This window comes from Macaca mulatta, chromosome 3 (genome assembly GCF_049350105.2).
Source record: "Macaca mulatta isolate MMU2019108-1 chromosome 3, T2T-MMU8v2.0, whole genome shotgun sequence".
In the NCBI taxonomy this organism is placed as follows: Eukaryota; Metazoa; Chordata; class Mammalia; order Primates; family Cercopithecidae; genus Macaca; species Macaca mulatta.
In genome coordinates this window covers 11,051,318-11,076,899 of record NC_133408.1, presented here as the reverse complement: position 1 = coordinate 11,076,899, position 25,582 = coordinate 11,051,318, and the positions used below count along the sequence as shown (strand labels likewise).

The following is a 25,582-nucleotide window of genomic DNA, read 5'->3' as shown; positions in this document are numbered from 1 at the left end:
TTTTTTCAAATTGTTATAACTTTCTAAAAAATTTTCTGATTTATTGAAAGAAAATTTTATATAAGTGCAGTTCAAACCTGTGTTGTTCAAGGGTCACCTGTACCTTGAATGTTCTTTATTAACTATATATTTTGGAGTTTTTTTACTCATTACTAGATTATTTATGATTTATGTTTGAAAAGTATTTTTCTTAAATTGATTTTATGATTTTTTAAGACTTACAATAACAGCACTAGGAGAAAAGCTGAATGATTACTGGAATGAAATGAAAGTGAAGAAAAATACAGAATATCCTCTAAATTTGCCAGTTGAAGATATACAGTAAGTACATTTTAAAAAAATATCAGTCAACTCACTTAGATATCAAGATGCGGTATGAGAGAGTAAAGGGATTGTACAATGTTTCACAAACTTAGGACTGTAACTCATAGTAAGGAATAAATTCTGCAACATGAATTAGCACACTGCAAAATCAGTGAATAGAATGTAAACATGTATACATGTACACAAAACATTCATAAAACAATGTTTACCCATATGTGATGCATGTTAATGTTATTTTAAGATGCTATGAATGGATTATATAATAGTTTGAAAAACACTGGTGTAGTGTATCATTAGAATGAGGGGACTGAAACCCATCTTGAATTCATATTCTCATTCCACTTAAGTAGCCATGTGACATTCAACATATTACTTGGCCTCTTGTAAGCCTCCATTTTCTTGTGTATAAAATGGGAACATTAAGAGCATTTGCCTCCTTGAATTATGTGAATTAAATAATATGCCTGACAGGCACTTAGTAACACATCATGTGATAATAGTCCTATAAATGAATGAATGAACAATATGTATTCTTTATCTGTGTATTCTTTATACATTGTTATACATAATTTATACATTATGTGTATTACTCATAATTTATACATTATTACAAAGATAACCAAGATATATAATGAAAAACAAGAAAAGATGCAGCTCAGTTTATAGGCTTCCCATTGTACTTTTCAATTTTTTTATATTTAAAAAAGTTTTATACAGATGGGGTCTCACTATGTTGCCCAAGCTGGTCTCAATGTCCTGGGTTCAGGTGCCTCACACCCAAAGTACTGGGATTATAGGCATGAGCCGCCGTGCCCAGCTTGTATTTTTTTAATGTGTCAGTATACACATGCATACTTTATAAGCATAGAAAAATTCTGCCAGTATTTTAAAAATTAACAGTGGTAATCTCCTGAGACAAGGAGTTTATATAAAGTGTAAAGTTATGCTTTATAAATCTCTGGATTGTTTTGAAGTTTTGGGTTGGGTTGGTTGGTTGGTTGGTTGGATTTTTTTTTTTGGTTTTTTGTTTTTTGTTTTTTGAAATGGAGCCTCACTCTGTCACCCAGGCTGAAGTGCAGTGGTGTAATCTCAGCTCACTGCAACCTGCACCTCCTGGGTTCAAGCAATTCTGCTTCAGCTTCCTGAGGAGCTAGGACTACAGGCGTGCAACACCACGCCCGGCTAATTTTTGTATTTTTAGTAGAGATGGGGTTTCACCATGTTGTCCAGGCTGGTCTAGAACACCTGACCTCAGGTGATCTGCCCGCCTCGGCCTCCCAAAGTGCTGGGATTACAGGTGTGAGCCACTGCACTCAGCCGGTTTTGAAGTTTTTTATAAATATCTAAATACTTTTTTCAAAGCTAGATTTTAAAAAGCAGGCCAGGTGCGGTGGCTCACACCTGTAATCCCAGCACTTTGGGAGGCTGAGGTGGGCAGATCACTTGAGGTCTGGAGTTTGAGACCATCCTGACCAACATGGTAAAACCCCGCCTCTACTAAAAATACAAAAATTAGCCGGGCGTAGTGGCACACACCACTAGTCCCAGCTACTTGGGAGGCTGAGGCAGGAGAATAGCTTGAACCCGGGAGGCAGAGCTTGCAATGAGGCGAGATTGCACCATTGCACTCCAGCCTGGGCAAAAAGAGTGAAACTCTGTCTCAAAAAAAATAAATAAATAAAATGAAATAAAACTAGATTTAAAAAGCTATTGACATTAAGGTGAAGTTTTCATATGTAAAATAAGTCTACATAGGCTGGATCCAGTGGGTCATGCCTGTAATCCTAAGGCAGAATGATTGCTTGAACCCAGGAATTGGAGGCCAGCCTGGGCAATGTGGTAAGACCTATTTCTTAAAAAAAATAATAATAATAAAGAAGAAGAATATATACAAGTTCTTTACAGGAATTATTTTAATTTTTTTTTTTTTTTTTTGAGACGGAATCTCTCTCTTGTGCCCAGGCTGGAGTGCAGTGGCGCGATCTAGCTCACTGCAAGCTCCACCTCCTGGGTTCATGCCATTCTCCTGCCTCAGTCTCTCCGAGTAGCTGGGACTACAGGCACCCGCCACCACGCCTGGCTAATTTTTTGTATTTTTAGGAGAGACAGAGTTTCACCGTGTTAGCTAGGATAGTCTCGATCTTCTGACCTTGTGATCCACCCGCCTTGGCCTCCCAAGGTGTTGGGATTACAGGCGTGAGCCACCGCGCCCAGCTGTGACTTTTAAATGAGAAAAATATGAAAGCATTTTGTAAACTAGAAGTATACTAATTTTAGTTATTTAGAAATATAGAGGTCAAAAGTGTCTGATTGAAAGTTACTTAAATTATAACCACAGAATTCTGTTTTCTGGACTTCAGTGATTTATTATGCTAATAAATACAGTATAATGTATACAGACATTGTAGACACTAAACAACAAAGTTCAGGGCAAGGCATTTGGAATATTAAGTTATTATGGAAAAAATTTAATGCTATTAATACATTTAAGTCACATTGTTCAAATTGGCTTGTGACTTTTAATCTTTTGAAGGTAACCAAAATCGTTGTGTTTTATTTTTTGAGAGATAGGGTCTTACTATGTTGCCCAGGCTGGCCTCATACTCCTGTGCTCAAGCATTCCTCCAACCTCAGCCTCCTGAGTATCTGAGACTAAGGTGTATGCCACCACACCTGACTCAAAATAGTTGTTTTTAAAATTTATTTCTAAAAAAAGTCTTGTAGAGACAGGGTCTCACTGTGTTGCCCAGGCTGGTCCCAAACTCTTGGGCCCAAGCAGCCCTCCTGCTTTGGCCTCCCAAAATACAAATTACAGGCATGAGCCACCGTGCCTTGCCTTTTTTTTTTTTTTTTTTTTTTTTTGATCACCCTGTAGCCTAGGCTGGAGCACAGTAGTGTGATTGCAAACTCTGCCTCCTGGGCTCAAGCAGTCCTCCAACCTCAGCCTCTTGAGTAGTAGGTGCACGTTACCACGCCCAGTTAATTTTTGTGTTTTTTGTAGAGACAGGGTTTTACCATGTTGTCCAGGCTGGTCTCTAACTCCTGGGATTACAGGAATGAGCCATTGCACCCAGCGTAATTTTGAAAGAGTTAATGTCATAATTTTTAGGAAAGGAATTCAATAACGGCATCTTGTGGTAGAAATGACATGGAACATCTGATGCAGTATTTAAAGTCCATATTTCTGTGTTAATATTTTGTTCTTGTTTTGGGACAGGAAGCGTCCTGATCAGACATGGGTTCAGTGTGATGCCTGTTTAAAGTGGCGGAAATTACCTGATGGCATGGATCAACTTCCTGAAAAATGGTATTGCTCCAATAACCCTGACCCACAGTTCAGGTACCATAGAGTTGGTAGTACCCTTTTTGGAAAGATGGAAAGTATTGTTCACAATGTATGGATAGGCACTGGTGACATGTTATTCCTGTGTGATTTTTCTGAATAGAAATTGTGAGGTTCCAGAAGAACCTGAAGATGAGGATTTGGTACATCCCACTTATGAAAAAACCTACAAAAAGACGTGAGTGTTGTAGTGGTGTATGGTGGGTAATAATGCCCAGATCATGAACATTGATGCCTTGGCCACATTAGTTGATGCTTCTCCAAGGTAAAGCTCGTGTAACTGAAAAAGTTTATAATGTGGAGTGTGTAATATCAAGGGCTTTAAAAACAAAAACTTATGCTGGGCGCGGTGGCTCAAGCCTGTAATCCCAGCACTTTGGGAGGCTGAGACGGGCGGATCACAAGGTCAGGAGATCGAGACCATCCTGGCTAACACGGTGAAACCCCATCTCTACTAAAAAATACAAAAAACTAGCCGGGCGAGGTGGCGGGCGCCTGTGGTCCCAGCTACTCCGGAGGCTGAGGCAGGAGAATGGCGTAAAACCGGGAGGCGGAGCTTGCAGTGAGCTGAGATCCGGCCACTGCACTCCAGCCTGGGCGACAGAGCCAGACTCAGTCTCAAAAAACAAAAAACAAAAACAAAAACAAAAACTTAATGCTCTGAATATCTGCTGTTTCTTTCATGCTTATTGCTGCCATATGTGCCAGATGTTTTGTGTAAGAGCAGTCTGCTGTTTTGAGCTGTACACAGAGGAATCATTAGTGAATACTGCCCCATTCAAGCTTATAGAGAAGGTTTAACAGAAGAGGTGAGATGTGAATTTTACCAGTTAGGTGTTGGTGAGTGCCATAGAAGCTCTGGTCCAGTCCTGTAAGGAAGCTCATAGGGAGAGTGGTTCTGTCTGGTGGGTGGGAGAGCAGAAATAGATCAGGAAACTTCACGAAGGAGGTCATTTTTGTAATAGGCCTTGAAGAATGGGAACGATGAGAATGTACAGGGAACAAACATTTGCTCAGTTTAGCTACAGTATGTGAATGGGAATAATGGAAAATGAATGTGGTACTTTGGGAGGTTGAGGCGGGTGGATCACCTGAGGTCAGGAGTTTGAGACCAGCCTGGCCAACATGGTGAAACCCCGTCTCTACCAAAAATACAAATCTCTACCAAAACCCCGTCTCTACCAAAAATACAAGCCGAGTGTGGTGGCGGGTGCCTGTAATCCTAGCTACTTGGGAGGCTGAGGCAGGAGAATCGTTTGAACCCTGGGGGGCAGAGGTTGCAGTGAGCCAAGATCACGCCACTGCACTCCAGTTTGGGCAACAAGAGTGAGACTCCATCTTAAAAAAAAAAAAAAAAAGAAAGAAAATGGAGGCGGGACAGATGCTGAATAAGGATAGTCAGCCAGTGGAGACTTCATGCTAATCTACCACACACAGAAGGCCAAGTTACTAAGCCTTTCAGATGGCTTTGATTTGTAGTGTACTATTCTTTAATGAAATCCAGCAATAGTATTAGAAGTATAGAAACCCATGTGGGCCCGGTGCGGTGGCTCACACCTGTAATCCCAACACTTTGGGAGACTGAGGTGGGTGGATCACTTGAGGTCAGGATTTGAGACCAGTCTGGCCAACATGGCGACACCCGTCTCTAGTAAAAATACAAAAATTAGCTGGGTGTGGTGGCATGTGCTGTAATCCCAGCTACTTGGGAGGCTGAGGCAGGAGAATCGCTTGAACCTGGGAGGCAGAGGTTGCAGTGAGCTGAGATTGCACCACTGCACACCAGCCTGGGGAAGACTCCCTCTCAAAAAAAAAAAAAAAAAAAAAAAAAAAACAAAAAAACCTATGTGATATTCTAGTTCAAAAGTCTGTGATTCTGGACTGAGTTATCTGGTCTTAGTGGAGAAAAAAACACCAAAGATCTGCAGTTTATACCCGTGAGGATGGAAAAATTCAGGCTGAAATTAGGATGCTACCGAGATAAAAGGTAGAAAATATTTCCCAAAGGGCTTACTGCTGATTATATTGAAATAGATGCAGAGTTCAGAGTACCTTAGTAACTGCATAAATGGCAGGTATATCGTTGGGAAATGGGATTAAGAAATAACAACATGTTTTTCATCTTTATTTTAAAGCAACAAGGAAAAATTCAGGATCAGACAACCGGAAATGATCCCTCGGGTAATTAAGCCTTCATTTTTTTTTTTTTTTTTTTTAATAGTGATTGGGACTGGGTGTCGTGGCTGACACCTGTAATCCCAGCATTTTGGGAGGCTGAGGCGGGTGGATCACCTGAGGTCAGGATTCAAGACCAGCCTGGCCAACATGGTGAAACCCTGTCTCTACTAAAAATACAAAAATTAGCTGGATGTGGTGGCACATGCCTGTAGTTCCAGCTACTTGGGAGGCTGACACAGGAGAATTGCTTGAACCTGGGAGGCGGAGGTTGCAGTGAGAGAGATTGGTGCCATTGCATTCTAGCCTGGGCCACAGAGCGAGACTCCATCTCAAAAAATAAAATACATAAAATAGAGATGGAGTCTCACTATGTTGACCAGCCTGGTCTTGAACTCCTGGCCTCAAGTAATCCTCCCATCTCAGCCTCCCAGAGTGCTGGGATTACAGGTGTGAGCCACCACACTTGTCCAAACTTTCCATTTTGTAGCTGTGTCTTATACTGTGTGATGCTTAGTTTAATCAGTAGTGAATGTTAAAGTTTAATACATATCAAAGGGATTTGGTTTATTTAGTTCATTTTCTTCTCTTCTCTTGTACTTCTCATTGCCCACCTTTCCAACTCTTTCTAATCCAACATCATTCAAACCGTTAGTTTTATTGTTTAGTTGGGTATCTTCTGAGGAAAGGGAAACAAACGTTTAAAAATTGTACTGTTAGATAAGCAGTTAAGGAAAACGTCCCAGGAATACCCAGGAAGCCATATTCTAGTCCTAACCTGGACAAAAACCATAGTGTTTTTCCCAGTGTCGACTGCTGTGCCTGGCTTCTCTCTTCTGTCTTAATACTTACTGTGTTAAAGAGCTTTGGTTGAGTATAGATGCTCCTAGGCTTACCGTAGAGTTATATCCTAATAAGCTTCTTATAAGTTGAAAATGTTTTTGGCCAGCTGTGGTGGCTCATGCCTGTGTTCCCAGCACTTTTGGAGGGCGAGGTGGGCGGATCACTTGAGGCCAGAAGTTAGAGACCAGCCTGGGCAGTATGGCAATACCCTGTCTCTACTAAAAATATAAAAAGTAACTCAGCATGGTGGCAGGCGCTTGTAATCCCAGCTGCTCAGGAGGCTGAAGCATAAGAATTGCTTAAACCCGGGAGGTGGAGGTTTCAGTGAGCCAAGATTGCACCACTGCACTCCATCCTGGGGAACAGACTGAGACTCTGCCTCAAAAAAACAAAAAATACACCCCAAAAACACAGAAAATATTGTTATCAAAAATGTATTTAATACACTTAACCTATTGAACATCATAGCTTCGCCTAGCCTACCTTAATTGTGCTCAGAACTCTTATATTAGCTTACATTGGACCGTCATCTAACAGTCTGTTTTATCATAAAGTGTTGAGTATCTCATGAATTTTATTGAATACTGAAAGTGAAAAACAAAGCCAAAATGATTGCTTGAGTACTCAAAGTACAGTTTCTGCTGAATGGGTATTGCTTTTGCACCATCATAAAGTTGATGCCATTGTAAATCGGGCCATCTGAATACAAGTAGGCGGTTGTGCTTCTTGCTTGAGAAGTTTGGGTCTTGATAAGTCCAGCAGCAAAGAGGTCACCACATGGTAAATCTTTTTGGCTTTGCGGGCCACATAAAGTCTCTGTTGCATCTTCTTTGTTTTGTTGCTTTGTTTCTTCACATCTTTTAAAAATACAAAGCCATTCTTAGCCTACTTGCAGGCTGGATTTAGTTCATGGGTTGACTTGTTGAGTCCTGTTAATAGCACAAGGGATTTACATGTTTAGAATTGTTTTTCTGTCTTCTGGGATAAAGGGGAAAAGGAAGATTATATCTTGTGTTTTGGGCATGTCACACTAGAAATAGTTCCTTTGAAATGATGATTTTTCCCTCCAACAGATTAATGCTGAACTGTTGTTTCGGCCAACTGCTCTTTCAACTCCAAGCTTTTCTTCTCCTAAGGAAAGTGTTCCAAGAAGACATCTTTCAGAAGGAACAAATTCTTATGCGACAAGACTTCTAAATAATCATCAAGTTTCACCCCAGTCTGAACCTGAGAGCAACAGGTCAGTGGCTAAGATTGGTTTTCCATTTGGGGAATATTAAACAGAACCTTTACTTGACACTTATATGACAGTGATGCAATTCAGGATCATTGTAGGTTACATTGTGAATTGTAGGTTCCATGAATGTGAAAATCTTAAGGACAAATTGTCTTGCTTTTATTGTCTAAACTTAAGCTAAACCCTACTTCTGCCACCTGTTAAATGAGTTAAAAAGTATTAATTGACCAGCCTGGCCAACATGGTGAAACCCTGTCTCTACTAAAAATACAAAAAAATTAACCAGGCATGGTGGCGGGCTCCTGTAATCCCAGCTACTCCAGAGGCTGAGGCGGAGGCTGAGGCTGCACTCCAGCCTGGGCAACAAGAGGGAAACTCCGCCTCAAAAAAAAAAAAGCATTAATTGTATTGATTGTAGAGTTTGATCACATTGTCACCTCTTTGAACTTCTATATAGTATGACAATTCCTGCTTTTAAGATGATCAGGACTTAAAAAAAAAAGTGAAGCAGGCCAGGCGCAGTGGTTCACGCCTGTAATCCCAGCACTTTGGGAGGCCGAGGCAGGTGGATCATTTGAGGTCAGGAGTTCGAGACCAGCCTGGCCAACATGGTGAAACCCCGTCTCTGCTAAAAATACAAAAATTAGATGGGCATGATGGTACATGCCTGTAATTCTAGTTACTTGAGAGGCTGAGGCAGGAGAATCGCTTGAACCTGGGAGGCGGAGGTTGTAGTGAGCCAAGATCACGCCAGTGCACTCCAGCCTGGGTGACAGAGCGAGAGTCTGTCTCAAAAAAAAAAAAGAAAAAAAGTGAAGCAATTAATAGTACGACACTATAGTGACCCGGAAGTCCTTTGCAACACTTGTGGCACACTGTAGGCACTTAATTTATTGGAGGAGTGGAAGGAGAAGGAAAGGACAAAAAGGAAGTGATACATGAATTGAATAGTCAGCCATCTTGACTGGATTGATTAGCGAAGGCTTTGTGATGAGGTGGTACTTGGGTTGGTTCCTGAAGTTCTGAAAACAGTAGTCTTGTAGATGGCCTCTTCCAAGTTAATAGAATGAAGAAAAGTGAAGAAGAATGAACATGATGTCTACAAACTAGTGGATCAGACTGACTATACTGATGTTTGTTATTCAAAGAGGAACATTGAAACAAGCTTCTCTAAGATAATGGGGGCAGATTTTTTTGAGATGTTTTGTAGCTTTTATCAAATTCTCAAAGGAATTTTTGACCCCAAGGAAGATTATAAATAACTAACTGCCTTTATGCATATATAAATCAAAAAGGGCATATTCTAGAATAGTTTGCTCTTTATTTATTTTTTTGAGTCAGAGTTTCGCTTTTGTTGCCCAAGCTGGAGTGCAGTGGTGCCATCCATCTCAACTCACTGCAACCTCTGACTCCTGGTTCAAGCGATTCTTCTGCCTCAGCCTCCCGAGTAGCTGGCATTACAGGCACATGCCACCATGCCCAGCTAATTTTTTGTATTTTTAGTAGAGACGCGGTCTCACCATGTTAGCCAGGATAGTCTCGAACTCCTGACCTCAGGAGATCCGCCCGCCTTGGCCTCCCAAAGTGCTAGGATTACAGGCATGAACCACAGCACCTGGCCAGTTTGCTCTTTACCTGTGTATTGGACACTCATTTTGGAGCTGGATTGCTACTTTATTAAGAACTCATATTTTACAGGTCTCCTTAATATTTTTGGCTTTTCTTTGTAAGGATGGTTTTATAGTTTACAGATAAGAGATTAAAAGTATTTTTAATGATTTTAACTTTTAGATTCAGGGCACATGCAGGTTTGTTACATGGGTGTATGGCGTGATCCTGAGGTTTGGGGTATGAATGATACCATCACCCCACTATTAAGCATAGTACCCAATGTGTAGTTTTTCAGCCCTGCCCACTTCCCTTCCTCTCTCCCAACTCTAGTAGTTCCCAGTGTCTGTGGTTCCCATCTTTATGTCCATGTGTACCTAGCACTTAGCACCCACTTGCAAGTGAGAACATGCAGTATTTGCTTTTCTGTTCCTGCATTAATTCGCTTAGGATAAAGGCCTCCAGCTGTATCCATGTTGTGGCAAAGGACATTATTTCATTCTTTTTTATGGCTGCAAAGAAAATTTTTTAAAAGTTGGCTGTCATCAAAATGGAAGACAAGAGTAAAGAGGGAAATTTTGATTAAACAATTTTTTTTTTTTTTGAAGCAGAGTCTTGCTCTGTTGCCCAGCCTGGAGTGCAGTGGCATAATCTCAGTTTACTGCAACCTCTGCCTCTTGGGTTCAAGCAATTCTCCTGCCTCAGCCTCCCGAGTAGCTGGGACTACAAATGTACACCGCCACGCCCTGCTAATTTTTTGTATTTTAGTAGAGATGGGGTTTCACCGTATTGCCCAGGCTGGTCTCAAACTCCTGAGCTCAGGCAGTCTGCCCGCCTTGGCCTCCCAAAGAGCTGGGATTACAGGCGTGAGCCACTGTGCCCGGCCTATTAAACAGTTTTCAAAGCCATATTTATTCTCAAATTTAGAAACCAAAGTTTGTGGAAAGGGTGTATCTAAACTAAGTCTTAGGAAATACAAATAGGAATTAGCTTGGTAAGAAAAATAATAGAGTAACTCCAAATTAAACAGGGCAGAGTAAGCAAAAAGTAGTTGATACAGCAAACCAACGGAAGCTGAAACCTAAGGCTACTGGAGGATGGTAGAAACCAGTTTACTCCACAGGTCTCTAGAAAGTCTCCTAACTTGGAAGCACTGGGGACTGCTGAAGGTGGAAGATAGATAGGGGCGAGAACCAGAGGCTTGGTTGGAAATTTAAAGTCCAGACTTCTTCCCAACCTGCGAAGTCTGGCGATTGCTCTTTTTCTGCCTCTGTCAGAAGATAGGGGATTTACTTTACGGAGGAGCGTTTTTTACTGCTGAAGATGTAGATGAGCCATTGTTTTAAAACAGTATAAGTAAGGGAAAGTTTGGATACTGAATGGTGAGAAATCCACCCCCACTCCTCACTGTGCTCCAAGAGAGAAGCCCTAAATGATGATGGCAGTTTGAGCACCCTTTGAATCACAAGCTCAGCCCTCACTGCTGCTAGTCAGTTTCACTCTTAGGTATACACAGATAGCCATGGATAGCCACATGTGTTATCTCTCACATGGGACAGCAAACGGAAACAAAGGGAACAGAAGAAAACATTGTGAAATGTATTGGCAGAAAGTGGTGTGGACTTGAATAAATAAATCATTTAGAACGAAAAGCTTAACAGTTGGAAGACAGAGAAAGAAGTAAAGATACAGTATCTGTACTAGAAAGCCACCATCTGAATAAGGGAGTTTCAGAATGGGAAGTAGGCACTGGTGGTGGTGGTATGGTATAGTAAACATAGCTGCCTTCCAGAATGGGAAATCATACCAGAAAAACTGCATTTCCACTAGCTACAGAGCATAATGTCTAGAAAGAGAGCCACTCAGAGACATAGGATCATGACATTTTTTTAACACAGGGAATAAAAGATTTTTTCAGAAAGAAACAGATGATATACGTGCAAGAGATGAGGAATTAGGCAGAAACACTTGAATGGCAGATGAAAATGGAATGATGCTTTTAAATTTTTTTTTTTTTTTTTTTTTTGTTTTTTTTGAGACGGAGTCTCGCTCTGTCGCCCAGGCTGGAGTGCAGTGGCCGGATCTCAGCTCACTGCAAGCTCCGCCTCCTGGGTTCACGCCATTCTCCTGCCTCAGCCTCCCGAGTAACTGGGACTACAGGCGCTCGCCACCTCGCCTGGCTAGTTTTTTGTATTTTTTTTAGTAGAGACGGGGTTTCACCGTGTTAGCCAGGATGGTCTCGATCTCCTGACCTCGTGATCCGCCCATCTCGGCCTCCCAAAGTGCTGGGATTACAGGCTTGAGCCACCGCGCCCGGCCTGCTTTTAAATTTCTGAGAAAATAATTTTTCAACTTGGAAGCCTGTATAACAGTTAAGCTAGCAATAGACTTGAGAGGGAAATAAAGATGTTTTCATCATGCAAAACTTGGCATTTGTTATGTTCTGTGTACCTTTATTAAGATGCTGTTGCAGGCTGTGCTCCTTGTGAGACAGTCTAAAAAGGAGGAAATCCTTCCTGAGATGTAGGAGGTCTAACACAAGGCCCAAATAGCAAACCAGTACAAATATTCTTCCAAGTGTGGAAAAAGGCAATCAAATGGTGATAAATAAATGTGAACTGTGTACATATTAACATGAATGAACAGGAAATGATGCAAATGAAGAAACTGGGACAATTTTTAATTCAGATAAAATTGTTTCATATGGAAGGATAAATACTGGTTTGTTTTATGGCTTAACCTTGGATCACTGATTACCGATAAAAATTATTATGGGCAAATGAAAATGGTGATGCCATTCCCCGAGCTGAAGAATACAAAGAAGGGGCTGTGGGGTGGGTAGCATTCTGTTCTGAAAATGTATACATTGAAATGCCTGGAGGTCGTCAAATGCAGAGATGTTTGGCAGTAAATAGATCTGGTACTTCAAAAAGATCTCAATAGTCCCTTGTCTTCATCTGTAAAAAGAGAAGATAATCTCTACTTCATTAAATCAGTGGTTGCTACTATACAATGTGTCACTTTAGAAAATGAGCCTGGGTATTTCTTAGTATTTCAAAACTTACAAGCTGGGCGCAGTGGCTCATGCGTCTAATCCCAGCACTTTGGGAGGCTAAGGTGGACTGATTGCTTGACTTGAGATCAGCCTGGCCAACATGGGGAAACCCCGTCTCTACTAAAAATATAAAAATTAGCTGGACATGGTGGCGGGTGCCTGTAATCCCAGCTCCTTAGGAGATTGAGGCAGGAGAGTCACTTGAACCTGGGAGGCAGAGGTTGCAGTGAGCCGAGACTATGCCATTGCACTCTAGCCTGGGCGACAGAGTGAAACTCCATCTCAAAAAACAAACAAAAAAATTGTTATAATACTGCATTTATTAGAATGATTACTTCAAGGTCATCTATTTTGTCCGTATTTTATAATCTTATATTTTATATATAAAATTTTTTTCAGCCTGAAACGGAGACTTTCTACTCGTTCCTCAATTTTGAATGCAAAGAATCGGAAATTGAGTAGTCAGTTTGAAAATTCAGTTTATAAAGGTGATGACGATGACGAAGATGTCATCATCTTAGAAGAAAACAGTACCCCCAAACCTGCAGTAGATCATGATATTGATATGAAATCAGAACAGAGTCATGTTGAGCAAGGTGGTGTTCAGGTCGAGCTTGTGGGTGACAGTGAACCTTGTGGCCAGACTGGTTCAACCAGCACCTCATCATCCCGATGCGACCAGGGAAATACTGCAGCTACCCAGACTGAAGTACCGAGTTTAGTTGTTAAAAAAGAAGAAACTGTTGAAGACGAGATAGACGTAAGAAATGATGCAGTGATTCAGCCCTCCTGTGTAGAAGCTGAAGCAAAGATACATGAAACCCAGGAAACCACTGATAAATCTGCAGATGATGCAGGCTGCCAATTACAAGAACTGAGAAACCAGCTACTCCTTGTCACCGAGGAGAAAGAGAATTATAAAAGACAGTGTCATATGTTTACTGATCAAGTCAAAGTGTTACAACAGAGGATATTAGAAATGAATGACAAGTATGTTAAGAAAGAAACTTGCCATCAGTCCACTGAAACCGATGCTGTATTTTTACTTGAAAGTATTAATGGCAAATCTGAAAGTCCAGACCATATGGTATCTCAGTATCAGCAAGCTTTGGAAGAAATAGAAAGGCTGAAAAAACAATGTAGTGCTTTGCAACATGTAAAGGCTGAATGCAGCCAGTGTTCCAATAATGAGAGTAAAAGTGAAATGGATGAGATGGCCGTGCAGCTTGACGATGTGTTTAGACAACTGGACAAATGCAGTATTGAGAGGGACCAGTATAAAAATGAGGTGAGTTATATCATCCAACACGTAGTCGTGGAGTCCAGGGCCATTTAAACCTTAAGAAGCTGCCAGTTGGCTGGGAGCGGTGGCTCATGCCTGTAATCCCACCACTTGGGGAGGCCAAGGCGGGTGGGTCACTTGCTATCAGGAGTTCGAGACCAGCCTAGACAACGTGGTGAAACCCTATCTCTACTAAAATACAAAAATTAGCCGGGCGTGGTGGCAGGCGCCTATAGTCCCAACTGCTTGGGAAGCCGAGGCAGGAGAATCACTTGAACCTGGGAGGCAGAGGCTGCCGTGAGCCAGGATTGCACCACCATACTCCAGCCTGGGCAACAGAGCAAGACTCTGTCTCCAAAAAGAAAAAAAGAAAAAAAAAAAAAAAAACAACTACCAATTGTTAGATTGGAATACTTTCACTTAAAAATAATTATGTTTTTATTGAGTGTCTATTATTCTACTGGTTCTCACCTGAGGAGAGGGCTTCCTGGAGGCATATGGAAATGTGTTAGGGGCATTTTTGGTTCTTTCAATGTCTTGAGATGTGCATTCCTGAAAAATAATGGGGGTAGCCAGGTATGGTAAATACCCTGTTCAGAATACCAATATTAACTTAATACCTCATTAATACAGTTAATTATGTTCTTTCTTTTTTGGGCATCAATTCTACTTTTAAGTATAGTTAATATTTTAGTTATGGAGTCATTCATTTTTCTAGATTATGTCTTTCAAGATTCCTGAGAGAAATTGACTTATCCCTTTTAAAATCTTGATTGATATATACGTGTGTGTGTGTGTGTGTGTGTGTATGTGTATATATATATATATTTTTTTTTTTTTATTTTTTTATTTTTTGAGACAAGGTTTCACTCTGTTGCCCAGGCTGGAGTGCAGTGGCCCGATCTCGAGTCACTGCAGCCTCCACCTCCCGAGTTCAGGCAATTCTCCTGCCTCAGCGTCCCCAGTAGCTGAGATTACAGCACATGCAACCACGCCTGGCTAGTTTTTGTATTTTTAGTAGAGACAGGGTTTCACCATGCTGGCCAGGCTAATCTCGAACTCCTGATGTCAAGTGATCCACCCACGTTGGCCTCCCAAAGTGTTGGGATTACAGGCGTGAGCCCCCGTGTCTGGCCTGAATTGCTTATGTTCTGACTATCAGTGCTGAGTCATCTGGCTAAAGGGTGCCTGGGAAATGCAGTCTTTATGTGTGGGTTCTTTTACTGAAGAAAGGAGGAGAAAAACGATCAATACCGGTAGACAAATGATAAATATCAGTAGCCTCTTCGTATGCCCCCACTTCAAATTCAGGTAGCTCCTTTTAATCTATTTTATACATTTTTGTGTGTGAGGCTTTTTTTTTTTGAGACAGAGTCTTGCTTTGTCGCCCAGGCTGGAATGCAGTGGCGTGATCTCGGCTCACTGCAAGCTCCGCCTCCCGGGTTCATGCCATTCTCCTGCCTCAGACTCCCAAGTAGCCGGGACTATAGGCGCCCACCACCATGCCCAGCTAATTTTGTTTTGTATTTTTTAGTAGAGACGGGGTTTCACCGTGTTAACTGGGATGGTCTCTATCTGACTTCGTGATCTGCCCGCCTTGGCCTCCCAAAGTGCTGGGATTACAGGCGTGAGCTACCACGCCCGGCCGTGTGTGAGGCTTTTGAAAGGATTTTCCGGCCAGGCGCACTGGCTCACACCTGTAATCCCAGCACTTTAGGAGGCTGAGGCGGGCAGATCACCTGAGGTCAGGAGTTCGAGACCAGCCTGACCAACATGGAGAAACCCTGTCTGTACTAAAAATACAAAATTAGCCGGATATGGTGGCGCATGCCTGTAATCCCAGCTACTCAAGAGGCTGAGGCAGGAGAATCGCTGGAACTCGGGAGGCGGAGGTTGCGGTGAGCCGAAATCGTGCCATTGCACTCCAGCCTGGGCAACAAGAACGAAACTCTGCCTCAAAAAAAGAAAAGAAAGGATTTTCCTGCTAAAGAGTTTGGGAACCATGATACGGTGCTGTGCTGTCTCTTCCTTGGGACTAGCGCTGCTCATGCAAACACTAATCTTGATGCCTTGGCTCAGGAGCTGAATGACAAAATGCAGATGCTCCTCAACTTATGGTATCAGTCCTGGAAAACCCATCATAGGTTGGAAGTAGCATTAACTCCAAAATTCATTTCATTACAGCCAACCTCCCAAAATCTTAGCCTAGTCTAACCTACCTTTAAAGTGCTCAGAACACTTGTATTAGCCTACATTTGGGCAAAATCATCTAACACAAAGTCTGATTTATCACAACATACTGAGTATTTCATGTAATGTATTGAATCTGTCTGAAAACGAGAAACAGAATGGTTGTATTGGTATGCAAAGTGCGGTTTCTATAGAATGCATGTAACTTTCACACCATCATAAAGTTGGAAAATCATAAAGTCAAACCGATGTAAGTCAGGGACCATCTGTTTATAAAAAGCATAAACTCACTATTGTAACTTAATTATAAGTTGATGAGTATGCAAGAAATAAAAGCCACTGTGACATTAACATAATTTAGGCATTAGTATCTTGGTTTTTCTGTTTTTTGTTTTTTGGTTTTTTTTGAGGCGGAGCTTTGCTCTTGTTGCCCAGGCTGAAGTGCAGTGGCGTGATCTCAGCTCACTGCAACCTCTACCTCCTGGGTTCAAGCAATTTTCCTGTCTCAGCCTCCCGAGTAGCTGGGATTACAGGTGCCTGCCACCACACCTGGCTAATTTTGTATTTTTTGTAGAGATGGAGTTTCTCCTTGTTGGTCAGGCTGGTCTTAAACTCCTGACCTCAGGTGATCCACCCACCTCAGCCTCCCAAAGTGCTGGGATTACAGGTGTGAGCCACCGTGCTGGCTGGTTTTTCATTTTCTTTCTTTTTTTTTTTTTTTTTTTTTTTGAGACGGAGTCTCGCTCTGTCGCCCAAGCTGGAGTACAGTGGCGCGATCCTGGCTCACTGCAAGCTCCGCCTCCTGGGTTCACGCCATTCTCCTGCCTCAGCCTCCCGAGTAGCTGGGACTACAGGCGCCCGCCACCGCGCCCGGCTCATTTTTTGTATTTTTAGTAGAGACGGGGTTTCACCGTGGTCTCGATCTCCTGACCTTGTGATCCGCCCGCCTCGGCCTCCCAAAGTGCTGGGATTACAGGCGTGAGCCACCGCACCCGGCCTTGGTTTTTCATTTTCTAGGTATCACTTTTTTTTAAATCAAGTGGTAATATGTTGTATTCTCTCCATGTAAAAAGATGGAGAAGTGAAGCTGTAAACGAATGAAGCTTTGTTTATAGAAAACTATTGGTTTTTCTTTGTGTATTTGTTTTTTGATAGTTGATAATGTTATCAAGCAGGTTCTTTATATTTCTTAGCTTGAAATTTCACTTTGCCATTAGCATTTTTAAGTTTTGCAGTTATAAAGTTCATTTATATTTTTTGTTAGGTTGAATTGCTGGAAATGGAAAAATCACAAATCCGTTCACAGTGTGAAGAACTCAAAACTGAAGTTGAACAGTTAAAATCTACAAATCAACAGACAGCAACAGATGTTTCAACATCAAGTAACATTGAGGAGTCTGTAAATTATATGGATGGGGAAAGGTAATATTAAATGAGGCGTTTTTGTGGGGCTGCAATTATGGTTAGGATACTATTTATTTTTATCTGCTAGCACCCATCAGATAGATACTGTTCTGTCAGAAGAAATTATTGATTGTCTGCTGTGACCCTGGTGTTACATGATAGATACGAAAGAAGTGACACTTCATTATCTTTCCTTCCCAGTTTCTGACCGTTTAGGTTCTATTTAAGTGGAATAGGAATTTAGAAGGAATAAAGCATTTGATTGTTCAGAGTGGTTTTAGAATGTTTTTTGAAGGAAAATAAAAATGGGCACGATATTGAAGAATAGGGGGAATTTGGCCATGAGTAGAAGACACGAGACTGTTACTGAAATTCACTCCTTCAACCTGTTTTTCTTTTGTTGTCGTACTTGGTACCATTTCTTTATGGCTTGCTGTCCTTATTTCACGATATGCTCTCTGTAATCTTTTAGGAAATCACAAAATTACTAAAAATTGCCATAGTACAGATGATATTAGGAAGAAGTCCTATTAAAACAAGTAGGCCAGGTGTGGTGGCTCACACCTATAAACTCAGCACTTTGGGAGGCTGAGTTGGGTGGATTACCTGAGGTCAGGAGTTCAAGACCAGCCTGGCCAACATGGTGAAACTCTGTCTCTACTAAAAGTACAAAAATTAGCTGGGCGTGGTGGCAGGTGCCTGTAGTCCCAGCTACTTGGGAGGCTCAGGCAGGAGGCCAAGGTGGGTGGGTCGCTTGAGGTCAGGAGTTGGAGACCAGCCTGACCAACATGGTGAAACCCTGTCTTTACTAAAAAAATTAGCTTGGCATGGTGGCGCGCACCTGTAATCCCAGCTACTTGGGAGACTGAGGCAGGAGAATCACTTGAACCTGGGAGAAGGAGGTTGCAGTGAGCCAAGATTGCGCCACCACACTCTGGCCTTGGCAACAAGAGCAAAACTCCATCTCAAAAAAAAAAAAAGAAAAGAAAAGCTGGCATGGGAATGATTAAAGTATTTTCAAAGGTCTAGTGGACTCTTACCGCAAAAGCTCACAAAACGGACATGCTCAAAATCGCATTTTCTGCATTGTCAGCCTAAGGAAGAACATCTTGATCCCTTCATAGATTTCCACTTGAGAAAAATCAGTATCTAAATTAAATATGGACTTACTATATTGTAGTGGGATGGGGAACAAGAACAACTGTAACACTCATTTTATGTGTTTGCCATAATATTTGAAACAAAAGCTGCCTTACAGTTTAGGTGTTTATTGCTTAAATACTTTTGGGCATTTTAATAAAAGCCTAGAATGCTGATATTCATAAACTTGGAAGGCATAATTATCTTAATCTAGGGCTTCCGACTGTTTTCAGAAAACCATTGTTCTCTGTAAATGCATAGTAACTTAATGTAATAGGATCAGAGCAGTCCTGCAATTATTATTATTATTATTTTTTTGGAGACAGAGTCCTGATCTGTCGCCCAGGCTGGAATGCAGTTGCATAATCTCGGCTTACTGCAACCTCTGCCTCCCAGGTTCAAGCAAATTCTCCTGCCTCAGCCTCACCAGTAGCTGGGACTACAGGTGTGCGCCACCACGCCCAGCTACATTTTGTATTTTTAGTGGGAGATGGGGTTTCACCATTTTGATCAGGCTGGTCTTGAACTCCTGACCTCAGGTGATCTGCCTGCCTCAGCCTCCCAAAGTGCTGGGATTACAGACGTGAGCCACTGTGCTCAGCCTAAAAAAAACTTCTTTCACATTGTGTAACACAACGTTTTGCAAGCTTGTTTGACCACAGAACCTTTTATTACCTCTTATACAACTATGAATATCTTATAGAACATGTTTTAGATAATTGCGGCTTAGCATGGTGGTTCATGCCTGTAATCCCAGCACTCTGAGGTGGGCAGAATGCTTGATTGAGCCCAGGAGTTTGAGACCAGCCTGGGCAATATAGTGAAACCCCATTACTACAAATAATAATTAAAAAAAATTAGCCGGGCATGGTGGTGTGGGCCTGTGCTTCCCGCTACTCGGGAGGCTGAGGTGGGATAATTGCATGAACCCTGGAGAGCAGTGGTGCCATCGCAGCTCACTGCAGCCTTGACCTCCTGGGCTCAGGTGATCCCCCACCTTACCCTCTTGAGAAGCTGGGACTATAGGTGCCACCACCAAGCCCGGCTAATATTTTGTGTTTTTAGTAGAGTCAGGGTTTCACAGTGTTGGCCAGGCTGGCCTCAAACTCCTGGGCTCCAGCGATCTCCCTCCTTGGCTTCACAAAGTGCTGGGAATACAGGCATGAGCAAGTGCACCTGACTGATAAAAGTAAATTGAGTTCTCTAGGGGAGGTTTTGCTTTTCTTTTTGTTTAATTGTATATTATTCTACAGAGATTTGATTTTGGTATTTTACTTTTTAAGGTCTACATGAATATTAACTTGTAATGCTCATCTAATAAGTTACATATTTATATTTGCAGCCTCAAACTCCGATCTCTTCGAGTTAACGTAGGACAACTGCTGGCTATGATTGTGCCTGATCTTGATCTTCAGCAAGTGAATTACGATGTTGATGTAGTTGATGAGATTTTAGGACAAGTTGTTGAACAAATGAGTGAAATCAGTAGTACTTAAAGTATATATTATGTAAGATAAGAAGACATTTGCTCAATGCTTTTGGTTGTACAGCTTTTAAAATATAAGTATGTTTGTTTTATAGATATGATAGGCAACAGACTGCAAACCATAATCTTTACTGTATTCTATGCATTCAAATGTGGTCACAGATATTGTGGACACATTATCAGATGTTTTGAAATACCTGTGAATTGTTGGCATTGAGCAGCTGAAGCTAAGTCATGACTCTGTTTGGAATGTAAATATTTGTAATTAAGCCTGCACATATTTTTTTATTGCCCTAGAGTACTGAAGTGTTTTTCACCAAGAGCTTTTCAGGTTGCCCCTAAGCTTTGTGCAATTTTTTCTGGTTCCCCAAAGTGTATTTTTCTCTAAGTCGAGGGCTATGCCATAATACAAATGGAAATGTTACCTTTGATTTTCTTATAAAGGAGTTTATTAAATAGGATTTTTAAATAATGTAGTAACACTCCTGATACAACTCTGGTTATAAGTGAATTGAGCATTAATGTTTCTTTTGTATAAATTCCTATCCTGAAATATTTTATTCATGAAAATAAGGTAAGCAAAAACCAACTCCATTTTGCCAGGATTTTCTTGTGCTGAGATTGCCAATCACGGTTAAACACAAAGTGTTTTTATGGAACAAAGAAACAGTCTTTAACAGAAAAAAGGTATTGAAATATTAAATGGCCACCAAGTTTACTTTGAAGCCCATTTTTGGCTGTTTAGTCAGCATGAAGTGGGCATGATAATTTTTTAATATTTCTTTTTGTGAAATTTCCTGTACAGCCTTTTGTAGGATTACTACAGGTTATTGTGAGTTGAGGAAGAGAATCTTTCTCGAACAATACTACATACCTTTTATTATATTACAAACCTAAGTGTTTTATATCCTGGAGTCAAGGAACAAATTACCTTAGGATTATAGTATTACATGCCATAAAATACTATGCTTTATTGGTCCCATGTTTTGTGCAATTTTAAAGAGATGGCTTTCTATTAAGTATAAACTATGTATATATAAGAACCATATTTTCCACAACTAAAATGTGCATTATTTTTTCCAAAGTTTTATCATTGCTATTTATTTTTACCTTTGTTTTTGAACATTCAATCCGTTCATTTTGTATGTATGCTTAATACATGTCTGTCATATACAATACTGAATTTTTACTGTATAGTAATTCTGGAAAGAGCAAATAAATGAAGATTGTTTTTATTTGCCTGATAAAGTAATTGAAAGTGTATTTTTGGTATGAAGCTGGTTTTCTGTCACAATTGTAATTTCCCAAATTTTAAAATATCTTGTAATAAAATAAAAATATATGATGGCTAACTGTTGAGATACTACTTTTAAAGAATTAATATTAACCTTAAATTATTTTAAAACTAAAAATGTATTCATTAGACCCTCAACTGGAGCTCATTTTAACTACTTTAATTGCAGGTTATTTCTTGAAGACTGTTTCTATTAAGACTGAGGCTGAGCTGCTCTTTCCTCAGAGAATGTGTATTCTGTTTTCAAAAGCCTTTTCTCAGCCCGGCGCGGTGACTCACGCCTGTAATCCCATGACTTTGGGAGGCTGAGGCGGGCGGATCACCTGAGGGCAGGAGTTCGAGACCAGCCGGACTAACATGGAGAAATCCCGTCTCTGCTAAAAATACAAAAATTAGCCAGGCATGGTGGCACATGCTTGTACTCCCAGCTACTCAGGAGGCTGAGGCAGGAGAATCACTTGAACCCGGGAGGTGGAGGTTGCGGTGAGCCAAGATTGCACCATTGCACTCCAGCCTGGGCAACAAAAGCGAAACTCCGTCTTAAAAAAAAAAAAAAAAAAAAAAAAAAAAGACTTTTCATTGTGTAAGTCATTTACTCTAGAGAAACGTTGCCTAAATAATAGCAGCTATGTAAATCATGTGTAAGTTTTGTGAATATCTAATTCATGCAGTGGTTCTTTTTGGAATTTGCTATTTTTCCCTTCCTTTTGGCCAGCTTCTGTATGTATTCTTGCAAAAATATTTCCTGTGGCTATCTGGCTTGATGGGAAAATTAATCATGGGATTAGTAAGAGAAACTTGCTTGCTAAATTGATTCTTTGGAAGCACTTAGATATTTTTTGCTCTTTATGAAGATATTGAAGTATTGCCAAGATATGAGACTTCAAAATGTGGCTAACAGTTTCAGACAGAACAACTGTTGTTTAATGGAACAATGTGGGCTTTCGTGATGTATGTGCCTTTCTCTTGTGTGTGTGGGACAGTATTGCCTCAACTAACGTTTATTACTTTAAAACACAAAAGGTATGAGGAAGTAAGCCAAAACAGTCCACGGGCTTCAAACAGGACCTAGGGTGGCAAGATCAGTGAAGGCTGAGTGAGCACACAGAACAGGAGGGCATGGCATGTCCCTGTGTGCTTCCTTTGGGCCTCAAATTCTTCATGTGGCAGCATCCAGTTGATGATGCTGCCCGTGATCTCAGACACTTGATTCTTGCTGTCACATAGACCTCTTAAGATTGGGTCATACGTCATTGAGAAATTTAAGCTCTCACCTCTGGCTGCATAGTAGAATCACTTGGGGAGTGTTTTAAACTCCCAAAGCCAGGCTGCACTTCACGTTAATTAAGTCAGTGTCCTTGGGGTTAGACCCAGATAACTCTTTTTCAGGGCCTCCCGGGTTAATTCCAGTGTACCATCAGAACCGAGCACCGTTGATCTGTGTCTTCTGTTGAGTATTTATAAATGTTGAACTTGAGTGGTTCATGAAACAAACGGGATCAACATATCCACTTTTTCACTGGGGCAAGTAGGGAGAGGGAGGGGAAGCAGAGCAGTGCCCCTGTTAGAGATGTAAATGAACAGTGAAAAGACTTTCTCCACGGCCTCTAAAGGTAACCACTATTGGCTTTTGTGTGCATACATGCACACATTCATGTGTATGTATTTTATTTACATTAAACTGCATATATTTGTATCAAAATTTACACAATGGGATTATACCATATAATTGATAACATTTCCATACCATTCTTTCAAAAAGCTTAAGTAACATTTCGTCACAGGAATATGCTCCTAATGCTTACTTTTCGTTAGAAAGAATATACTGGCCGGGCATGGTGGCTCACGCCTGTAATCCCAACACTTTGGGAGGCCGAGGTGAGTGGATCACGAGGTCAGGAGATCGAGACCATCCTGGCCAACATGGTGAAACCCCGTCTCTACTAAAAATACAAAAATTAGCCGGGCATGGTGGCGGGCTCCTGTAATCTCAGCTACTTGGGAGGCTGAGGCAGGAGAATTACTTAAACCCAGGAGGCAGAGGTTGCAGCGAGCCGAGATCGCACCACTGCACTCCAGACTGGCGACAGCGAGACTCCATCTCAAAAAAGAATATATTGTGAAAATTAATACATACCACACATGATTTTCCGATTACATCCAGAGTGTAAATTGTTAACAGTGAATATAATAGGTCAAAGAATGTATGCCATGTACATTTAAATAAATATTGCCATCCAAAAAAGGTTGCAGGAATTTATACTTAAGACGAGTAATAAATACGACTTTTCCTCAAAATCTCTCAAACTTAATTTGATATGTGAAAATATGACAGCTGACATTTGTCTCAGTCCTTATATTGGCCATTTTAACTTTCTGTGTTCTATACATGTTCTTTGCCTATTCTTTTCTACTGGGTTGTTCTTGCTATAAAGCAGCTGAAAGCTTGCCTTAATTTGGCCACACATCACCCCAAAACTACCCAGACACTACCCATTTCTTCCTATTTCAGAAAATTCACAGTTGGTTGTCTTTTTTTTTATTATTATTATTATTATTTTTGAGACAGGGTTTCATTTTGTTGCCCAGGCTAGAGTGCAGTGGTGTGATCATGGCTAACTGCAGCCTCAACCTTCGAGGCTCAAATGCTTCTCCTGCCTCAGCCTCCCGAGTAGCTGGCATTAGAGGCGTGCACCACCATGCCCACCTAATTTTTCTGTTTTTTTTGTAGAAACAGTTTCACCATGTTGCCCAGACTGGTCTCAAGCTCCTGGACTCAAGCAATCCACCCTTCTGGGCCTCCCAAAGTGTGATTATAGGCATTTGAGCCACTGCACCTGACTGGTTAAGTCCTATTTTGTGCAGTGTCTCATAAACAGGGACTCACTGAAGTGGCTTGAAAATCTAAATAGAATCCTATCTTTGCATATTTGTCTGTTGAATGTTGGTCACAGCTCACAAAGTGAATGCTATTAATACCTGATTGGTGTAGAGGAAAAAATAAATGTGTTGCTTTTTAGAATTGTTTCTTGATCACAGAGTTAATTTTCATATACTAGCCTGTAGGAAGAAAGTCTGGTTAAGAGTTAAGAAACCGGCCGGGCGCGGTGGCTCAAGCCTGTAATCCCAGCACTTTGGGAGGCCGAGACGGGCGGATCACGAGGTCAGGAGATCGAGACCATCCTGGTTAACACGGTGAAACCCCGTCTCTACTAAAAAATACAAAAAACTAGCCGGCCGAGGTGGCGGACGCCTGTAGTCCCAGCTACTCGGGAGGCGGGGGCAGGAGAATGGCGTGAACCCGGGAGGCGGAGCTTGCAGTGAGCTGAGATCCGGCCACTGCACTCCAGCCTGGGTGACAGCGCGAGACTCCGTCTCAAAAAAAAAAAAAAAAAAAGAGTTAAGAAACCTTTTAGAGCCACAATTTGAGAGTCATCAGGACCCAATATCTTGGTAACAAGACAGAATAAATTTAAATATGAATATAAAGGATTTTTACCCCAACCTGGCTAACAATATTTAGGTTATGTATGTGCTTGATATGTGACTATCTAGAATTTGGCTGTAGTTTTGTGTTTTTTTTTGTGGGGTATTTTTTTTTTTTTTCTTGGAGACAAAGTATCACTCTGTTGCCCAGGCTGGAGTGCAGTGGCATGATCACAGTTCACTGCAGCCTCGACCTCTCAGGCTCAAGTGATCCTCCCACCTCAGCCCTTATGAGTAGCAGGAACTACAGGCACATGCCACTGCACCCAGCTAATTTTTGAATATTTTGTAGAGACGGTTTGCCATGTTGCCCAGGCTGCTGCAACTTCTAGCCTGAAGCAATCTGCCTGCCTTGGCCTCCCAAAATGCTGGGATTACAGGCGTGAGACACCATGCCCAGCTGGCTGTATTTTCATAATAAAATGTAATGGTGTTTTATATTCACAAAGGAGTCAAGTCTTCCTAATCTCCCATGGGGTTCCTTTTGGAAGTGAGGCCCTTGGTTTGTGCTGTGATCTGAACCAAGACTCAAGGTAATTTGAGTATATAATTTTTTTTTTTCCTAGGCAATTGTCCCTTATTTTGTGACTCCCTTGGTGGGAATCCCTCTCAAAATGTGATATTCATGGAGGCAATTGAGGTACCAGCAAGCTTGTCCAACCCACCTTGCTTAGTTGTTTTGTTTTGGGTTTTTTTTTTTCCCCAGGCTGGTCTC

The 25,582-nt window shown here is 41.3% G+C and overlaps 1 protein-coding gene across 2 annotated transcripts in view; it reads left to right on the top strand.

The window, feature by feature from the left end:
* MORC3 (MORC family CW-type zinc finger 3) overlaps positions 1 to 21,439 on the top strand; it is a 56,714-nt gene extending 35,275 nt beyond the window's left edge. For both annotated transcript variants that reach the window (XM_015132916.3, XM_077995785.1), the window contains exons 10-17: positions 217 to 321; positions 3,542 to 3,664; positions 3,771 to 3,845; positions 5,803 to 5,848; positions 7,759 to 7,925; positions 12,985 to 13,873; positions 17,322 to 17,479; positions 19,944 to 21,439. In XM_015132916.3, coding sequence (XP_014988402.1) covers positions 217 to 321; positions 3,542 to 3,664; positions 3,771 to 3,845; positions 5,803 to 5,848; positions 7,759 to 7,925; positions 12,985 to 13,873; positions 17,322 to 17,479; positions 19,944 to 20,097 — 1,717 coding nt within the window. In that variant the 3' untranslated portion in view covers positions 20,098 to 21,439. The remainder of the gene's footprint in view (positions 1 to 216; positions 322 to 3,541; positions 3,665 to 3,770; positions 3,846 to 5,802; positions 5,849 to 7,758; positions 7,926 to 12,984; positions 13,874 to 17,321; positions 17,480 to 19,943) is intronic.
* Positions 21,440 to 25,582: the final 4,143 nt, after the last annotated feature.